The sequence below is a fragment of the Bufo gargarizans genome, chromosome 8, assembly GCF_014858855.1.
Source record: "Bufo gargarizans isolate SCDJY-AF-19 chromosome 8, ASM1485885v1, whole genome shotgun sequence".
In the NCBI taxonomy this organism is placed as follows: Eukaryota; Metazoa; Chordata; class Amphibia; order Anura; family Bufonidae; genus Bufo; species Bufo gargarizans.
The window spans coordinates 181,886,315-181,907,527 of record NC_058087.1 but is presented as its reverse complement, the minus strand read 5'-3'; the positions used below and the strand labels follow the sequence as shown (position 1 = coordinate 181,907,527).

The 21,213-nt window shown below is 45.6% G+C and overlaps 1 protein-coding gene across 1 annotated transcript in view; it reads right to left on the bottom strand.

Moving 5' to 3' along the window:
* CHTF18 (chromosome transmission fidelity factor 18) overlaps positions 1-21,213 on the bottom strand; it is a 51,168-nt gene that overhangs the window by 17,527 nt on the left and 12,428 nt on the right. Inside the window, exons 9-17 of the mRNA XM_044303432.1 lie at positions 20,838-20,935; positions 20,593-20,716; positions 19,343-19,488; positions 17,676-17,769; positions 16,733-16,831; positions 15,797-15,927; positions 14,807-14,972; positions 14,480-14,704; positions 11,020-11,169 (exon numbers count right to left, since the gene is read on the bottom strand). Of these exons, the coding sequence (XP_044159367.1) occupies positions 11,020-11,169; positions 14,480-14,704; positions 14,807-14,972; positions 15,797-15,927; positions 16,733-16,831; positions 17,676-17,769; positions 19,343-19,488; positions 20,593-20,716; positions 20,838-20,935 (1,233 nt within the window). The remainder of the gene's footprint in view (positions 1-11,019; positions 11,170-14,479; positions 14,705-14,806; positions 14,973-15,796; positions 15,928-16,732; positions 16,832-17,675; positions 17,770-19,342; positions 19,489-20,592; positions 20,717-20,837; positions 20,936-21,213) is intronic.

Sequence of the window (21,213 nt, the reverse complement as noted above, 5' to 3'; positions counted from 1 at the left end):
TCAGGCGGTGCCCAGAGATATAGAATCTTGAGATTTTGTCTCTTTAAAGAGGACCTTTAATGTCTTTTTTTTTTTAGCTTAAATAAATACCTTTACTTGCGGAGTACCCCCAGCTGATGCTGCCACCCTTTGTGGGTTTTTTTTCACATATCGCTCCTGCGGCCCCGCGGTGCCCCCTGTAGTTTTCCCGCTGAGTATGTTACTACTGAGCATAGGTGCAGGGAGGAGGAGGAGATGCCAGGGTTTCTCAATGGGCGTCTCCTTCTCCCTGGATGTGCCGCCATCCAATCACAGCGGAGAGCGTCACAGCCAGTATTAGCATACTAAGCGCGAAAACTGCAGGGGGGCACAGCGGGGCATAGGAGCCATATTTGAAAAAGAAAACTGGCAGGGTGGCTGCAAGTAAAGATATTTATCTAACCTAAAAAACTACATGAAGAACCTCTTTAAGTGTTTATTTCCAGTGTAAAAGCAACCTGATCTTGTAAAGCCTGATGAAGGGATTTTACGTTTCTGGGCAGCACCTGACAGTTCGTTTTTTCCAGGGTCGACTCCGTCCCTGCACAATGACCTATTCACAGGTCACTGGGCATGTCCGCAATGCTTTCTCACAGAAGTCAAGTAAAGCATCTCTCTAAATACTTTTAACAACAGTTTGGGCAAGAAGATTGCCCCCAAAATTACACCCACAAACAACTACATTTACGGCATACTGAGAGGATATGTCAAATGTCTGATGTACGTTCCATCTACGAGACCCGCTCCCATCTCAAGAAGGGTGCCGGTCATGAATGAAGAGCACGCAGTGTGTGTGCTGGCATTCTCTCCATTCACAACAATAATCCCATAGTGGAAAATGGAGAAAGCCACAAAAGATTTGGCCTGCACGCCTCTCACAGCCTCAGATAGGGGCAGGAACTTTTAAAGGGGTTCTGCAATTTGTTTAAACTGGATAGATCAGCAGCATCTGACCGGTGGCGGTCCAACACCCAGGACCCCCGCCGATCAGCTGTTTGAGAAGGCAGCGGCGCTCCAGCAGCGCCGCGGCCTTCTCACTGTTTACCGCAGGCCCAGTGACGTCACGACTAGTATCACTGGCCTGGGCGCGGCTAAGCGCTGTTCCCTTGAATGGAGCTTAGCCGCGTCCAGTTGATGCTAGTTGTGACGTCACTGGGCCAGCGGTAAAATTCTCAAACAGCTGATCGGCGGGGGTCCCGAGTGTCGGACCCCCGCCAATCAGAAGCTCAGTTTAAACAAAGTGCAGAACCCCTTTAAGTCAGAATGTACTATCATAGGGCTGACAGGATCTCCAAGTCAGCCCCGACCCAACAATCATGTTGAACAGTGACAAGGTCAGGACAAAAAACAGTGCCCCTCCTTTGACAACCACCACGTTCAGCACTGTTCATGGAGCTTCAGGGGTTAAACCATCAGGATCGCTTGTGTAGTAGTCAACCTCAACTGCAGTAATACAGATATTGTTCCCGCACATTCAGTGATAAGGAACGTGTATAACAACCTCAAAGTCAGTCATTCTGCATGAAGGGGTTAAATATAGTACATACTATAAAAATAAAAAAATAAAAAGAAAATGAAATAAAACATGACAAAGTTCACAGGGATATAAGGCCTATTTTTGTGCATCTACAAATTGTTTTGTTCGTCGGGTATAGGACAGCAAAAACGGACGAGGAGTGCGGCCGATCCTCAGGACGCAGAATAAAGGGTCGGCTACTTTAAGCCTCAAATATGAGGTTTCCGTCTAATTGCCTTGGCCCTTGGCTCACCCGGAGACACAGACGAAATTGCTTTTTGTTCACTTCAATCACAATTGAATTAAAAGGATATGAGCCTGGGGCTTACGGGTCTATAAAAAGAACGAAAAAAGAAAATAACCTCAGACCCAGGGGGAGACGATGACCTGAGCCATCAGGATAGATAAACCGAGCAAAACATGCAACGCAGGACCTTAAAGGGGCAAAACTACACCACATGCCATATTCGGGCAGATGGATAAAATGCGGTACCCCACAAGATCCAGCATGAATCTGCATTTCCGAGGACATTACACTGCTGTCAGTGCTTCAGAAAACATTATGCTTATGGTAGCATGTGACCGATGGGAGTTGTAGTCTACACAAAGCAAGGGATACAGAGTGAGTAGTCACACCTTTATTTTACCATCTCTCACTTGAATGGATCTGCGCTCATCAGCCACCAATCAATACTCCATTAGTGCCCCTTTTTAAACATCTACCATCCTCATGGATGATAATTTTTTGATAAATTTAAAAAGGGATTGTCCCACGAAAAATATTCTACAGTTCTTAAACCAGCACCTGGATATGAATACTTTCAGAATTGCATGTAATGACTTTTTTTGTGTTTTTTTTTTTTTTTACAGCCACTGAATTATTCAATAAAATACATCTGTATGGCGCCACCTGCTGTTTTCCTATTTCTTTGTCCTTCTCACTGAGATGGCCGCACATGCTCAGTTTCATCCTTCCACTGCCACCTGAGCTGTGACAGGGAGAGTCCTGCAGCAGAAAGGACACGTCCCTTGAGCTGCCAGCTTTATATATTAATCTAGCAGAGCAATTAGTGCAATGAATGAGGAGCTCTCTGGGTCCATGTGAGGTGCAGGGCTGGTTCCGACTTTGTTAGTAAGATAAGGTCATGTACCATATGATGCACGGTTTTCATTTTTACTGTAATCATGGCATAACCCCTTTAAGAACCTGCCTATTTTAGGCCTGAAAGGGATTTTTCCATCACATACAATGGGGGCATATCCATTGTCTTATAGGTGCGGATCCCACCTCTGGGACCCGCACCTACAACGAGAATGCAGCGTGGAAATTAGTCCTGTCAGAAAAAAATTGATTATGGAGATTAACGTGAGAGGTGTGGAGTATACTTGAGTACGTCTGCTAGTTATACTCTGTTTTGAACATCTGGGTCAAGGCCTCTATTTCAGCCAGGGGCTCCATGTGGCCTCGAATTTGTTTGGGGAATGGAGTTCCCAGTGGGCAGCCGTTCAAACGGTACAACTGATCCCCTTTATTTAACCAATGTGGGGGCCCCCTCTGTTTCTATTGACCAGCCACCAATATCCGAGCTGCACCCAGTAACATTTGAATTAAATGTAGTTGCGTCTGGGGCCTGTATTTCCGTCATGAGGCCTAAGAGGCAAATCTTGGGGGAAACTGGGAGGTGGAGTTTGCATATACAGACAGCTGGCTACACACCTGCGTCCAGAAGTCTCTGATCCCAGGGCACTGCCACCAGATGTGGAAGTAAGAGCCTCTCTCACCTCCAACACCTTGGGTCACTATTAGGGAAGAGCATTGATTGTGGAGGGCGTGTAGTGCCATCTTGCGAGCACCTTGTAGTAGTTTTTCTGCAATTTGACACATCTAGAAATTTTTGGTGACAAAAGTTTTATCTTCTCGTCATCTGATAATTTGATCCCTAAATCTCTTTGCCATTTTGGAATAAACCAAAATTCATTCAACTGAATCTGAGGGAGTAGAGAGTCGAGATCCATTTACTAGGTTCTTTTTGTAGCGCAGCTATTTTTTCGAACATTGAGTGTTCCGGGTCATCAGGTATAGTAGAGGCGAGAGGCTTAAAGGGTTTCTACCACTTGCATATGACATATTTGGTGTTCAGACACTAGCGATCCGCTAGTGTCTGATGTAGCATACAAGCTAATTATTACATTAATCCGTTCGGCCGATAGCTCAAAAAAAGCACTTATATCTTTATGCAAATGAGCCTCTAGGTGCTATGCAGGCGTTTTTCCAGCACCTAGAGGCTCCGTCTACCTTGCAGTTTGCCGCCCAGCGCCTCGCTCCAGCACGCCCATCTCTAACTGTATTCGATCCTCCCCCTGCTTCAGCCTTCCGAAATCTCGCGCCTGCACCGTTCGTCGCGGCATTCGTAGGCATTCGGCGCAGGCGCAGTCAATGTCTGACCGCTCCCCGCTCAGACATTTCCACTGCGCCTGCGCCGATAACGCGGCGCAGTGGAAATGTCTGAGCGGGGAGCGGTCAGACATTGACTGCGCCTGCGCCGAATGCCTCCGAATGCCGCGACGAACGGCGCAGGCGCGAGATTTCGGAAGGCTGAAGCAGGGGGAGGATCGAATACAGTTAGAGATGGGCGTGCTGGAGCATGCCAGTGGCTTAGTGTGTTTTTTGTTATTATAGACGTTCCTATTAATGAGTGCAATAGGTTTTTTGCCGAGCAGCAGAGAGCTGAGGGTCGTTGGGCACATGGCATTATCAGCCTGAATGTCTAGCCTCTCATTAGAGGCCCTAAGCCAATCTAGACATCTTGTCCCTTGGATTGCTTTGTAGTAGGTTTTGAAGTATCTGGGAGACACAGCCCCCCCCCTCCTTTACATGCTGTGTCAGAAATTTATGGGCCAGTCTGGGTCTAAGTATTTATTTTTTTCCAAAGGAAGGAAGAGATAGTCTTCCTTCGTTTTTGAAAGGATATTAATGGGACTGGGATGGGTAGTACTTGCATCACATATAGTACTTTAGGTAGAACAGATTTTAGTAATGCTCTACATACCCGAACCAAAAAAACGTAGAGTATGTCCCATGATTGTAGGGTAGTCTCAACCAGTTTAGGGAGGACTTGGTAGTTGGCCTTGTATAGGTTGGATATTTCCCGGGTTATATGGATGCCTAGCACCTTGATTGAGTGGGTTGCCCATACAAAATGGGGTTGATTGTTGGAGTTAATTGGCTATTGATGTAGGGAGGGAGATGCTCAAAACCTGGGATTTATTGGGGTTAATTTTGAAGTTTGATAACTACCAAAGTAGTCCAGTATAGACAAACTGCTGGGAACGCTTCTTCAGGGTTAGTAATGAACAAAAGGACATCGTCGGCAAAGGCTGCCCTTGGATGATGATTGTTTCCCCTCTATCTTCTCCTCCTGTCTAAAGGCCTGCAGACCTGTCTCAAGCGCTAGGACAAACAGGAGGGGGACAGAGGACAGCCGTGCCTGGGAGATAATGTACTATTTACCCAAACCTGGGCTGTAGGGGAGGAGGACATGGACATAATGGCATTGATAAAGCATGGTGGGATCCCAAACCGGTGAAGAGCTCTAGACATAAACAGCCAGTCCACCCGGTCAAAGGCCTTCTCAGCATCAGTGCTCAGTAAGACCAAGGGGGTAGCATATTTTTTTTTACAAATTGGGTTAAGTGAAGAAGACGAGTGGTATTCATTTTACCTTCCCTTCCTGAGATGAACCCTACTTGTTCGGGGGGAAATTATGGATGGAAGGAAAGGTTTCAATCTGTTGGCAAGAAGCTTGGCAAAAAGTTTTTCAACAATGATGAGCCGATAACTCGCACATTGCGTCGGGTCTTTTCCATCCTTTGGTATTATAGTTATATGAGCTGATAGCATTTGGGGTGGGAGTGGTGAGCCCATCAGGGCCGTATTACATACTTCCAGCCGACGGGGTAATAGTATAGACCGAAATGTCTAAAAGGGGACTGGCAGCCCGTCAGGGCCAGGGGATTTTGCACACTGGGGATTCTCTAGCTCAGTCATGTTGAAAGGTTTAGGTAAAAGCACAGCTTGTATATCTGTGAGAGGGGAAAGAGAGAGAGGAGAGCCAGGTGTCAGTAGTGTCTCTACCTGACTAATTCTGATTGAGAGGACTTAGATTGTACAGACCTCTATAGTACTCGCTGAACTGTTGGGCAATACGCTCCGTAGTATGCTGAAGCTACGCCGTATTGTTTTGAATTGCTGCCATGTATGAGTTGGCTTTCCTCTTCTTGATCTGCGCCATTAATAATTTGAAAGCTTTATTTCCATGGGTGTAACATTTAAATTGGGTGGAGAGAAACAATTTAGCTGTTTGAGCGTTCAGTAGATTTTTCAGTTCAGTACGTGCCTGGGTTAATTTTTCAAGTACATCTAAGGTTTGTGGGATCTTTCTAATTGCGTACATTTTCTTTGTAGATTTAAACAGGTTTGTCGACCAATTTATTAATGTGTGCCCCTAGTGCTATGACCCCCTAATAACTGGTTTGTGGGCCTCCCATAATAAACCTCTTGGTATTCCTGGGAAGTCATTCTTCTATTCGTTTCACATTTTTCTCTGCTCCTAAAAGGGTGCAATGTAATTTCCACTTGTAAGTAGGTTTAGGAGTACCCTGTAGATTATAGCTCAGCAAAACCAGTGCATGGTCTGATAACATATTGCCTTTATCCATTTTTTAGTCAGAGGTGTAGTTGTTGAGGAGGGACAAACAGGTAATCTAGTCGATGGTAAGATTGATGGAGGTGAGAGAAAAAAGGAGTAATCCCGTTCCCCAGGGTGCATCAATCTCCAGGCATCTACCAGCGTAGAGTCCGCCAGGGATGCCCGCAGCCTATCCAGAGCCACCTTAGTGATGGATGTGGAGGGGCCGGATGAATCCAAAGACGGGTCCCAGTGCCACATTCAAATCTCCACCCAAGAATATGGAACCCTCAGCAAAATCTCTAAACTGAACCAATACTTGCCAAGGTGATCAGTTGTGAGCCTATTATGTTTTTCTCAAAGGAGTATCTCCCATCCAAATCGACTTGGGATGAACGCAGGGCAAAGAGGAGCGACTTGTGTATAGCTATGCTAGCGCCTTTTGAAGCAGAGCCAGGTGAGGTGCTGTGATACCACGGATTATAATGCAGGTGTCATTGGCTAGGGACAGGCTTATGCTGTCAATTCCAGCATAGCCAATGGGGACGGAGCGGCGGCACGGCGAAATAGCCGCAGGACGGATCCGACATGGTGAACAGCCTGTCGGATCCGTTCTGCCGCAAGTGTGAAAGAACCCTTAAGAACATGTTTCTCATTAGAAGAGAACTTCTAAGTAGAATAATGTCGTGAAGGGAGGAACTTTCCATCCACACGGCCTGTAGCTACCTGATCGGGCTAGCTGGAAAATGGTAGCTGTATCATCTCCCTATGGGCAATTTTGCATGTAGGCTGATGTCCTTCTCAGATGTCATCTAATGGTCTATCTTGAGTAGTTTGTGGTCTTCTCAATGTCATCTGGCAGTTTACGGCTTTAGATCTTTGCATTTTACCAGATGAAACTGGGGTCCAGGGAGAAATCACTGGAAAGGTCGCAATGGAGCTATATTTTGAGCAAAGTTCCAGTCCACGATGTCTAGAGCGTCTATTACAAGGGTTTCGTATACCCTCTAGAGATCGGCCACTGCCTGAACCACTAGCTTACGGCCTGGAGCATTAATAAGCAACCCAAAGGGGTAAAGCCCCAGCAGCGATCCTAAATGATTCCTCTTACGCAGCGTCATGGAGGACAGATCTTGGTAGATGGTGACTGTCGATCCCTCGTAGGTGATGGGGGCAGTAGTTCTGGAGGCCGCGAGGATTTTTTCTTTTGTCTGGAAATGAACCAGCTTACAGATGACATCTCTTGGAGCTTCGCTTTGCTTTGGTGAGGGACGTAGTGCTCTGTGGGCACGCTCCAGTTCAAGGTTGCCAGTTTTTCGGCTGAGCAAATTTGCGGCAGGGGTCATATTCAAATTCGTGATATTTCGCAAATATTTTGTAGAATATTCAGCGAATATTCGTCATATTCTACATTCTTTTTTTTTCTATGCGAAAATCGGCAAGGTAATGACCGCGTAATATGCGAATATTACGCTTCACAACAGGCGTGTGTTAAAAACGAATATATATAGCACTATAGAATATAGTGCTATATATTCGTTTTTAGAATATTTCGGCATTTTTTTTCCATCTGAAGCCCACAAGCAAAAAGGAAGAATCATGTGTTCAGATTGAAAAAATTACGAATATTCGATATAACGAATATATAGCACTATATTCAAAATATTCGCTAATTCTCGAAGTGGCGATGTTCAAGATAAAAATTAGCTTTTCGAATATTCGTGCTCAACACTAGTTGCCAGCATGTCAGGCGACACAAATTCTGGTATGCCTTTCAGCCTGAGGTTGTTCCTCCGTCCACGGTTTTCTTGATCCTCTATCAGAGAGTACAAGTGATTAACGTGAGCTTGGCAGTTATCTAGATTATGAGAGACTTCATTGTTGAAGTCTACTAAGGATGTTTGCGCAGTCTCTATTGTTTCCAATCTAGAATGCATGTGCCTTAGGTCCTGTTTGATATCTTTAAGTTCACGTACCAGTGGTTCCAGAGACTGTCATCAGCTCCTTAAGAAAAGCTTTTGATATCTTCTGGTCATCTCCTTCTGCTGTTGCCTCTTCCACTTCACTTCCCCCTTAAGCCTCCGAATCTTCAGTTTGAGGCTTCTATGTCTTGCCGTCGCCATCTTGCTTAATTCATGCCCCGGAGTTTCTGGTGTTCTCTTTATGAAGCGCTCTATTTCCTCTTGAGAAGCGCTTGATTTGGAGGGTCTCAGGGGGTCTTTAGATCTGTCCCTTGAGGATTTGCCCATGTTTAGGGGATTTAAAAGCTTATAATTCGCCCGATTAGGGCTGGCCTGCAGCAGAGCTCAGTGTGCTGCCTGCAAACAGCTTGGCCGTGAAACTCCAACCCCTAATATATTTTTTTCTCTTCCATTCATGGGGGTATAGCTGTTGCCACTAGGAGGCAGACACTAAGCAAAAAGTGAGAGCTCCTTGCACAAGCTATACCGGTCCTACAGGGACTAAGCTAAGACAGTAGAAGAGCAGTAGGAGAAGCAGAAAAAAACATCTATGCAAGAAAGCAGAACCTGAACAAGTCCTGAAATGGAGGCAAAAAACAACAATATCATGGAAGAGAGCTGTGTCCATGAACGGAAGAGAAAAAGATTTGACAGCGAGTGCATCTGCATCGTCGGGGACACAGGCAAGACCATGGGATGTTCTAAAGCCGTCCTAAGGGAGGGCAAGAAAACCCAGAAGATGGAGCGGTCAGCAAACTGCCTCCAAGTGATGTGTCTGCAGAAGCAAAGGTGTGCACCCTGTAAGACCTGGAGAAAGAAGCGACCTGGATACTTGGAGGGCCAAAGCCTGGTGACACACAGCCCTGGAGGCCCTTACCGCCCAAGAAGAATGGGCAGTAATGCTGCATTCACACAGTCAGTGTTTGATCTGTGATTTCCATCAGTGCTTGTGACCCAAAACCAGGTGCGGGTTGAAAACACATAAGAGGTGCAAATATTCCCATTATACCTTATCTCTGTGTAGCCTCCAATACTGGTTTTGGCTCGCAATCACTGATAGAAATCATTGATACAACACTGACTGCGTGAAAGTAGAATGAAGGTTCATGGTTTTTGGTGCGTTACGCTTCCACAATTACCAAGGGAACCCATCCAGAAATGGTGGCTTTTGACACGGCCAGTCTTATTCTGGGACCATCTGGAATCATAAACACAGATAAACGCAAACAGCCCAAACCAGATATCCAAAGTGTGTAGACAGTGCTCTTGGGGATGAGATGGAGATGGAAAAGAAATGCAGGCAGAACAATATCTTTGTTAAAGGGAACCTGTCACCGGGATTTTGTGTATAGAGCTGAGGACATGGGTTGCTAGATGGCTGCAAGCACATCCGCAATACCCAGTCCCCATAGCTCTGTGTGCTTTTATTGTGTAAAAAAAACGATTTGATACATATGCAAATTAACCTGAGATGAATCCTGTCTCTGACTGCTCTCACGTTACAGGACTCATCTCAGGTTAATTTGCATATATATCAAATCGGGGTTTTTTACACAATAAAAGCACACAGAGCTATGGAGACTGGATATTGCGGATGTGCTAGCGGCCATCTAGCAACCCATGTCCTTAGCTCTATACACAAACTCCCGGTGACAGGTTCCCTTTAAGAAGACTCCACCTTTTGTAAGGATGGCATCGGGCAGATGAGAACCTTATGGGGCACAAGAAATGGGGAGCGACAGGAAAGAGCCTGGCGTTCCGAAACCCTAGGAATGGAGACGATGGCCACCAAAAAGTCATCTTTGTAGGAGAGAGAACGGAGACATATTTGCTGCAATGGTTCAAATGGTGAGGACTGAAGAATCACAAGCCACAAATTAAGATCCCACGGGAACAAGGCGTGGTAGTAAGGGGGTACAGAATGTGCAACCCCCTGCAGGAAAGTCAGAACTGCAGAAATTGATGACAGATTATGCTGAAATAAAATGGTAGGGACAAAACCTGATCCTTAAAAAGGGTTATCCGGGTTCAGAGCTCAAACCGGACATATCCCCATTTTCACCCCTCCGGCACCTGTGACATGAGCATCAGAGCATTTCATGCTCCAATGCTCTCCCTTGCCCTGCGCTGGAACACGTGGGGAAAGGGCTTGCTTGCTTGTTTGTTTATATTTTCACACTGCTAGGCGGAAGCCTGCGCTCGTTCATCGGGCTATCGGAATCTTTTGGCAGGTTTCAAAATTATTGTCTAATACAGCCTTTACTCCCTGTGGGAAGGGTTCAGCTGGTGGGAAGGGCTCACACTGTTTGCTCAGTGTTCACCTCCTAGTGGCAGATGCAGCTCTACCTCATGGACAGGCCTGTGTTCACCTGACTAGGCTGAGAAACTATTTTTTAATCTTTTAGCTCGGAAGCCATCTTACATTTAAAACTGGTGCTGGATGCGCCAAAGTTATGGCGAGGCCGGCAGATCCTCTGCCAGCTATAGGGCTTTAGTAAGACTGGTGTCTAAAACACTGATCTTAATAAATGTGCCCCTATGTTTATACTGTACAGAAATCTGCAGAAAAAATGTACCTGATAGAATATGTTTTTTTTTTTTGGGAATTTCTACAAAACGTGAAACTTGCATCAGTGCATGGTATGAAAAATCTACAGTGAGTCCTATAATATATCACGAGCACATGAACAGGATTTGGAACAGTCCATTCACACAACATCGCGCCATCTTCAGTGTGGAATTTGGGCTAAAAACCTAATGCAACTAAACAAAACCAAAACTGACTTGGAGACGGAGTGCTTCCTCCGCTGCGAGATGTGAACAACTCTGTACTTACTGGCCGCAGCTTTGGAGAGATGACATCAAGCAGAAGACATAGAGCATCCAAAACCAAGGACTGAGGTCCAACACGTGAACGGATGGAAGGGGAGATTTCGGAAACCATGGCGCTCAGAAGATTCTGCATTTGGTTAAGTCTGGATTGAGCCTGTATGTAGAAAAAAAAAAAAAAGGGTGATTTGATATCAAACACTTGAAAAGGCCAATCTGCTACCTAAAACTTCTGAAAACTCTGCCCTATTAGGGAATTCAGTGTTGATTTAGGGCGTCCTCTGTTCAGGATCCTCATCTCGTGATCAGCGGTTACAAAGAGCGATTCTCACTCCAGTCCTGCATCACACAGAATCAATTGACGTGAATGGAGATTGTGTAATGCTTCTTTTCCCCTGTGGTGGCGCTGCAAGGAAATTAAACACTTACTGCCAACTTTCCCCATATATTCCCCAGCAGGGGGGCACTTTACATTCTGCTTATTGACAAGAAACCCTTCTAACAAGCAGCAGAGAACCTCTCTGTTAAACACAATGTCAGCAGTGCGCACAACTTTATACCTGAGGCTGTGTAATTATGGAAGCAAAGAGGATATGGTGCCCTTTATTTGGGATCACTGCAGCAAAATTAGGTGCATTAACAAATGGCTGTGACTTCAGTTCTATTGAAGCATTACTTTCACATACTGAAATTAATGGCTGGCCATGTAATGTTCGGTGACACCAGAAATCACAGCCACCCCGGACGGCAAATCTTTTCTGGCCAACTTGAAATCTGCACCCTTTTAGGCCTCTAAAACAGGAACCATGTCCTATTGAACGACTCGGAAGTTATGGAAACAACTCGCTAGGCTATGCCATTTGTGTGGCTTCCATTCACTGCTATAGGAATTAAAGGGGTTGTCTCGCTTCAGCGATTACATGATAAATGCCAGAGAAAGTTAATACAAGGCAATTACTAATGTATTGTTATTATCCATATTGCCTCCTTTGCTGGCTTGATTAATTTTTCCAATTGCTTTGCAATCCCACAAGCAGTGGTCGTGCTTGTACACTACAGGAAAAAGCAACGGTGGCTGGGACCATGGGAGTGGTGCGTATAACCGCTTTTTCCTATAGTGTGCATGCACGGCCACCGCTGCTGGATTGCAGGGTGGTCGTAACTATAGAAACAAGAAGTGTATAATGTAATGGAAAAATGAATGGAAGGAGGCAATACGGACAATCACAATACATTAGAAAGTGGTTTGTATTAACTTTCTCTACATGATAAGGCCTCATGCACACGACCGTTTTTTTTTACGGTCCGCAAAAACGGGGTCCGTAGGTCCGTGACCGTTTTCGTCTGTGGGTCTTCCTTGATTTTCGGAGGATCCACGGACATGAAAAAAAAAGTCATTTTGGTGTCCGCCTGGCCGTGCGGAGCCAAACGGATCCGTCCTGAATTACAATGCAAGTCAATGGGGACGGATCCGTTTGACGTTGACACAATATGGTGCAATTGCAAACGGATCCGTCCCCATTGACTTTCAATGTAAAGTCTGGAGTCTCTTTTATACCATCGGATCAGAGTTTTCTCCAATCCGATGGTATATTTTAACTTGAAGCGTCCCCATCACCATGGGAACGCCTCTATGTTAGAATATACTGTCGGATATGAGTAACATCGTGAAAACTCATATCCGACAGTATATTCTAACTCAGAGGCGTTCCCATGGTGATGGGGACGCTTCTAGTTAGAATATACTACAAACTGTGTACATGACTGCCCCCTGCTGCCTGGCAGCACCCGATCTCTTACAGGGGGCTGTGATCCGTACAATTAACCCCTCAGGTGCTGCACCTGAAGGGGTTAATTGTGCGTATCATAGCCCCCTGTAAGAGATCCGGGGCTGCCAGGCAGCAGGGGGCAGACCCCCCTCCCTCCCAATTGGTGGCCAGTGCGGCCCCCCCTCCCTCCCTCTATTGCATTAATAACATTGGTGGCAGAGGGAGGGAGGGGGGGCCGGGGGAGGCCGCACACTGCCACCAAGGTTATTAATGCAATAGAGGAAGGGAGGGAGGGGGGTGGGGGAGGCCGCACACTGCCACCAAGGTTATTAATGCAATAGAGGAAGGGAGGGAGGGGGGTGGGGGCGGGGGAGGCCGCACACTGCCACTAATGTTATTAATGCAATAGAGGGAGGGAGGGGGGCGGGGAAGGCCGCACACTGCCACCAATGTTATTATTACAATAGAGGGAGGGGGGGGGGGCCGCACTGGCCACCAATGAAATTTAAACTGGGGAGGGAGGGGGGTCTGCCCCCTGCTGCCTGGCAGCCCCGGATCTCTTACAGGGGGCTATGATACGCACAATTAACCCCTTCAGGTGCAGCACCTGAGGGGTTAAAAGTACAGATCACAGCCCCCTGTAAGAGATCGGGTGCTGCCAGGCAGCAGGGGGGCAGTCATGTACACAATTCTAACTAGAAGCGTCCCCATCACTATGGGAATGCCTCTGTGTTAGAATATACTGTCGGATCTGAGTTTTCACAAAGTGAAAACTCAGCTCTGAAAAAGCTTTTATGCAGACCGATCTTCGGATCCTTCTGTATGAAAGTAACCTACGGCCATGGATCACGGACACGGATGCCAATCTTGTGTGCATCCGTGTTCTTTCACGGACCCATTGACTTGAATGGGTCCGTGAACCGTTGTCCGTCAAAAAAATAGGACAGGTCCTATTTTTTTGACGGACAGGATACACGGATCACGGTCTCGGCTGCAAAACGGTGCATTTTCCGATTTTTACACTGACCCATTGAAAATCAATGGGTCCGAGAAAAAAAACAGAAAACGGCACAACGGCCACGGATGCACACAACAGTCGTGTGCATGAGGCCTAAACGCCATTTGCTGAAACAGAGCTGCTTTGACATCTTCATAACTCGGGCCACCACTGGCCGGTGCTTACTCAGGTTATTCCCATCTCAGCAATAAAAGCCAGAGATGGAAATAAAAAGTGCCACTGTATGTTCACAGATTGGTTGTAATTCAGCACCATCTGCAGGTCAATGAGAGTAACGCATCCAACAAAATACCGTATCTATATACAAAAGGTGAACCTGCACTTTTTTTTTTTATTAGTAAAAATGCTGTTGACAAACCTATATTTAAGGCCCCCATTCACACAAGTGTACGGTCAGATGAACCTGCTGAACCGGACAGCAATATATTTTCTCTCCCGGGAGATAAGCAGCTGCCAGGAGTCTGTCAGTGGCTTTCTCCATCAAATATACACTTTTGGCCAAACCGAAAGTGCATGTGTAAGGGGGAGTCGGGAGTGTTAGCTGTTGGCCAAATGATCATTCGACAGGCAGCTATTGACCGTGTATGGCAGGCTTTATTATGGTTATCTACTAAGGAGTGCAGTACTTACTGCAGGTCTGATTAGTTGGAGAAACCATTAAATTAAACTCCCAGACATACCTCGTAGTGACTGTTAGGATAAGCAATTCGAGGGATATTTGAAGCAGCAAAAAAGAGGTGAAAGGCGACCGGCAAGAAAGGCAAGTATCTCATGAGCTGGAAGTTCTGTCCGTGCATTATCGTTGTGTTTACAATGTCTGTGAACCCCAACCAATCCAGAGCGGAGACCACTGTGCCGAAACTGGACTCCTTCACCTTCATGTTCAAAAAGTTATCATATAATCCCTGTGGAGAGGAACGCGAGTTTTAGGCTGTAGTGTCTCTCCTCAATAAAGTCTACAGTGGATATGGAAACAGCGGCGTACACTCAAACTATGCGGTACTCACCAATGTCAGTTTCTCGTACTCCCCTGTAGCCATAGTCAGGTGCAATATATGGTGGAATCTTTGGGCCAAAACACTTAATGGAGTTCTGCCCAACAGATTGAGGGGATCATTGTTTGTAAGAAGCAGCTGAAGATCTGGGGTAGTAACATCTTGACCAATGCGCTTTCTGGAGACAGAAGGAAAACAATAAAACAATTGTCAACCTGTAAATAATAACCGTTAAGGGTGTATGCCCCTCTGGTAAAGGGATGGCAAATCACTAGGATAAACCATCATTTTTTGATAGATTGGGGTCTGATCTTTGAGCCTCCCCCCTTAAAGAGGACCTTTCACCAGAATTAAACTTCTAAAGTAACTATACAGGCATGTAGAGCGGCGCCCAGGGACCCCACTGCACTTACTGTTATACCTGGGCGCCGCTCCGTTCTCCCGTAATTGCCTCCGGTATCTTTACAGTTAGGCTCCACCCAGGGGAACCTGCCGGCGGCTTCTTCTCCCATGCTGCCGCGCTGGCCAATCACAGCACTCAGCTCTCTCTCAGGCTATGAGCTGAGCGCTGTGATTGGCCAGCGCTGCAGCATGGGAGAAGGAGGTGCCGGCAGGTTCCCCTGGGTGGAGCCTAACTGTAAAGATACCGGAGGCAATTACGGGAGAACGGAGCGGCGCCCAGGTATAACAGTAAGTGCAGGGGGGTCCCTGGGAGCCGCTCTACATGCCTGTATAGTTACTTTAGAAGTTTAATTCTGGTGAAAGGTCCTCTTTAAACAAAAAATTAACAGGCTGATTTAGCACTGTTCCAGGCCACCTAGCTGTGCAGGTTTCTGCAGGGCAGCCCCATTTCTGTCAATGGCAGGTGGCCGGGGAGCCGTGAGGGGTCTGATCCCCACTGATCATATAGTGAAGACATATCTAAGTGACGTGCCATCAATTTACAGTGTAGGAATACCCCTTTAATAGGCCTTTGTGTGTTTTATCATTACAAGCTCATACCTCTGAACTTTAGGGAGCTGGAAGATTTCCTGCCACACAGAGAACAAGCCCTTATTTTGATCCTTTAGCCCAATCTTCATTGTCTGGACTGTGCGCAGGTTCAGTTCTTTCCTCCCTTTGCCATGTAAGAACTGAAAATAGAAACATTGTGTTATATGCCAGAAGCTTGTACAGAGGCAGTGATGGTCAGTTCACATTGTTTGCCAGAGAACACATGCGGGCTGCCATCTTAAGTAAGGTAGACTCACCCGTCCGGCGATGCACAGGTAAGCCCTTACCTGTGTCGGGAGCCGGTATGAAATCAAATGCAGTCACCGGGAGCAGGCAGTTCAGAGAACAGCCCGATGAAGACCCCCGGCAGCTGTTCTCGGAACTGCCTGCTCCGGGTGACTGCATTTGATTTCAGACCGGCTCCCGGCACAGGTAAGGGCTTACCTGTGCATCGCCAGACGGGCGAGTCTACCTTACTAAAGATGGCAGCCCGCATGTGTTCGCTGGCGAACACTGCGAACTGACCATCACTGTACAGAGGCACTCAACTTCTAGTGGAGAATACCTAAATATGGCAGGAAATACTGCGTTTTCTATAAGGATTCTTACATTATGTGTGGCTGTGGGCATCTGACCACCAGAATCCCAGGAGAGCAGGGCTCCCTATTCGTGCAGTCACATACTCCTAGTTCACCTAGGAGTGAATGAGGAGTACAGAACCATGCTATAAAAGTGTAGAAAACTCCTCAAATTATGCCCTGACCTCTAGTGAAATTGTTCAGAGGCTAATACAGTAATACACTCTGCTATTAGCACTAATGAGCACAATCTTGGGAAGGATAGTTGTGAAACACACGAACAAGGAAAATCAAACCTAAACTAACAGTACAATTAAAAAGTATATTCATTGATTAGTGGGAGGACAGCATCTGGTCACATCCGTACCTGCAGTGTATTAATACAGGATCTAATATCATTATCGGTCTTCTCACACAATGCCATCAGTGCCCCAGTGTCAGCTTTCATGCCCTGTTTAAAAGTGATCTGCAAAACCAAGCCTTGTCGTCAGAAACAGATCCACCATAGATTGTTATGTTTATAGATACAGTTTTAAGAGGACCTTTCACTGCCCCTGACATGTCTGTTTTAATAGCTTCATGCATTCCCCATGTAATAACAATTCTGGAGAAAAAAGTTGCAGCACACTACTAAATGCACTAAGACTGGGTGAACAGGTGAATGTGTGAACAGCGCAAATAATACATACATTATATTATATATACACACACATACATACATACATACATACATACATACATATATACACATATATACATACACACACGGTGTATATATCTGTGTATATATATATATATTTTTTTTTTTCCCCCTGGAAACAAAAATTAGAAGTTATATTAAACTAAAGTTAACTTTCTGTGGTAGAAGGCAATTGCTTGAGGGACATGTCAGAGAAAAGTGGGCAGAGTGTTGCAAAAAAAAATAAAAAAATAAAAAATTCAGAGCATCCAAGATTAAAGTGTGCCACCAGTTATATGGGGAAATGACAGTACAGGAGTGAACACAAAAATATTTTTTCTAAACTATTTGCATATGAGATTTTGCCTCTGAACAGTAGCATAGGCCGCCCCGTACAAGAGCCAGAGCTGCTGAAGTGCTAGATCTTATACTGGATACAGGAACCAAGAAGTTCTGTCTCCTAGTACATAGATAACACCACATGTAAAAGGACATGATCAAATTGTTTGTAAATATCAAGAAAAGTGACAAACAGTATCTCATCCGTAGGATATTACCAAGGAGTAGGCACGGAGCACAGGAGAGCATGGATTTTGTGCAAGTCAAGCAAATTTATTTCAGTTTCACTAACCTCATACAACCTTTGTACCAGCCTGGAGGGCATCGTCTGAGGGAAATTCAACATGAACGCTTGCTGTCTGAGCTGCCGCAGAGATGGTACATACCTGCACAGGAGAGGAGGGGTGAAAGAAGGTTTAGGCCTCATGCACATGACCGTGCCGTTTTTTGCGGTCCGCAAAAAACGGAAGCCGTCCGTGTGTTTTCCGCAATTTGCGGAATGGAACTGGCGGCCCATTGTAGAAATGCCTATTCTTGTCCGCAAAACAGACAAGAATAGGACATGCTATATTTTTTTTTGCGGGGCCACGGAACGGTGCAACGGATGCGGACAGTACACGGAGTGCTGTCCGCATCTTTTGCTGCCCCATTGAAGTGAATAGGTCCGCACCCGAGCTGCAAAAACTGCGGCTCCGATGTGGACCACAACAACTGTCGTGTGCATGAGGCCTTAGAGGGAAGTTAAGAAACCTTGTGGTATGCAAGATGCCCTAACACACACAGACATCTAAGACGGTAAGCGGTGGCAATTTCATAAGGAGGTATACAGAGGTTTTTTTCTTCCTGTAGAACTGAAGGCGAATTTGGCCTTTGGAAGAGTATAGAAGAAATTATTCCACATTAAAGAGATTGTCCAGAACCTAAACATCGATGACCTATCCTCAGGATAGTTTATCAATAACCAATTGGTAGGGTCAAGCTACCGGCACCCGCGGTGATCGGCTCTTGGAATCGACTGAAACATTCAGGAGAGTGCTGCTACCATCTTTCTTGACCTGTGATGTCACATCCATCGGTCACAAGGCCTTTCTGTGGCTCAGTCCCATTTAAAGGTGTTGTCCAGACAACATCAATGGATGACTTATGCTCCAGATTGGTCATGATTATGCGATCAGTGGGGTCCGACATCTGGCATCTCCACCAATTAGTTGTGTAACTGGAAACTGTACAGTGCACAGAGTGGAAGCAGCAGGCTCCATACACTTTTGTTTCCTGCGCTGGTGCTCTGTAGCTCCGCTTCCATTCTCTTGAATGGCAGAAGACCTGCAGTAACCCGACACGGCCACTAGTTGTCTGCTTCCAGCTCTGTACATTGTACAGTTTCTGGTGTTGCCAGTTTCAGGAGCTGCCTGAAAAAGCTAATCAGTGGGGATGCCAGACATAGGTCATCAATATCCGATCTGTGGGGGATCAATCTTGATACTGTGTAACTTCTTTTAACCCTTTCGCTACCAGCGCCGTACATGTATGGCGCCGGAGCGATGTGTCTCAAACAGCAGAGACCTGCGGCTCATTACCGTGACCGGCAATTATGCCGATTGCTGTAATTAAAGGCTTAAGATTTCATCCGAACCCAGGGCCAAGCAGGAGGACATGAACGATGCCTGCCCCTGTCAATCAAGTGTAACAGGACGTGGCCAGAGGTGGGAGAATGGAGCCTCTAGGAGCAATGACCCTGACCGCCCCCGCTTCTAGAGGCTCATTTGCATATTATAAAAGTTATTTTTTCTAAATAATGGCGGCAGGCAGTGAGATGGCATTAATATAGTTATGTTCAGCTGACATTAGCACATTACATCACATTTTCTGCCGACAGAAACCCTTTAAGTCCTGGATAACCCCTTTAAAGCTTAATGCAATATGGCCAGCTGTAGAGTAGTTATTTTAGAGAATACTAACTGGTCATTGCAAATACAGATGATGGGTCGAAGCATCAGACCACCCTCTTTCTTCTTCTTCTTCGTTGGAGCCAACTCATTACCACCTTCTGTATTATCCTTGCCGTCTTTACGGTTGATTAAACTTAGCAGCATATTGATAGAGACCTAGAAAGTAGAGGCAAGACAGAACTGATTTAGGCCTCTTTCACACGGGTGAGAATTCCATGTGGGTGCAACGCGTGAGGTGAACGCATTGCACCCGCACTGAATCCGGACCCATTCACTTCAATGGGGCTGTTCAGATGAGCGGTGATTTTCACATTGTGTGAAAATCGCACCATGTTCTATAATTTTCATACAACGCAGGCCCCATATAAATGAATGGGTCTGCGTGAAAATCTCATAGCATTCGCAAGCAAGTGCAGATGCGGTGCGATTTTCACGCATGGTTGCTAGTCGATGATGTAAGTAAATTGATAAAAGTCAATTTACTGCATTATTTTCCCTTATAACATTGTTATAAAGGGAAAATAATAGCATTCTTAATACAGAATGCCTACTAAAATGTGGCTTTAGGGGTTAAAAAAATAAAAAATGTACTCACTTCATCCTGTTCGCTCAGCCGGCATCATCTTCTTTCTTCTCCTTTCAGGACCTGCCAAATGACCTTTGATGACGTAATCGCACTCGTCACGTGGTGAGTGAGGTGACGTCATGCAGGTCCTGCTAAATGAAGATAGAGCGCGATTACGTCATCAAAGGTCATTTGGCAGGTCCTGAAAGAAGAAGATGATGTCGACTGCGCGAACAACAGGATGACTTGAGTACATTTTTTAACCCATAAAAGCCACATTTTAGTAAGCATTCTGTATTAAGAAGGCTATTATTCTCTCTTATAACCATCCTATAAAGGGAAAATAATAAAATATACAGAGCACCTAACCACAGTCGGTTTTTTATCACGCGTGTGCAAAACGCATTGTACCCGCGTGATAAAAACTAAACATCGGAACGCAATCGCAGTCAAAACTGACTGCAATTGCATACCTACTCGCACGATTTTCCCTGATCGCAGACAACGTATCCGGACCTAATCCGGACACACTTGTCCGGCACAGTTTGTATAGCTGAGAGTATCTTATCAGCATCACTTAACACTAAAACATGGGGTATCCTCGTAAAAGTACAGGCCCTTCATGGGTCTGACCGCTGGTGGGGAGCGGTTCCTCTTTTCTTTGCACTGGGTTCATTATTTTGTGTCTCACTTACTGTAGGTGCACCATCAATTTCATCAATAATTAAGCAGTTAGGACGCTCATCCATTCCCAGCACAGATTTCATTTGTGTTGCAGCTTCGATTCGAGTTCGGAATACCTCTGCACTGCGGTCATCACTAGAATTTTGAACAATAAGAATTTTATCAAACACTTTAAAAATAACCTGAATGCTTGGCAACCCAGTCTTACATTACATTACGAGCAGAAGCCTAGAAATGTAAAATTCCACGTACTCACCTGGCATTCATTTCTACCACATTGTATCCAGCATGTCTTGCTATTATATGGGCCAATGTCGTTTTCCCCAGACCAGGAGGACCACAGAGCAAAGCAACCTAAAATATATACGTGTCTGAATAATTATTATTGCAGCTTTTTTTTAAATAATTTTGGGCAACTGTGCAATAAAACTTGTTGGGGATTCTGGTACAAATTGTAAATTAAAGGGGTATTCCTGCTGTTACAAGTTATTCCCTATCCACAGGCTAGGGAATAACTATTAGATAGGTGGGGGTCCTATCGCTGGAACCCCTACTGATCACGAGAACGGTGTTCCCATATCCCCTGCAGCTACCCTGAAAAGAAGAGAGCGGTTTTCTCCAAAACTCCCATA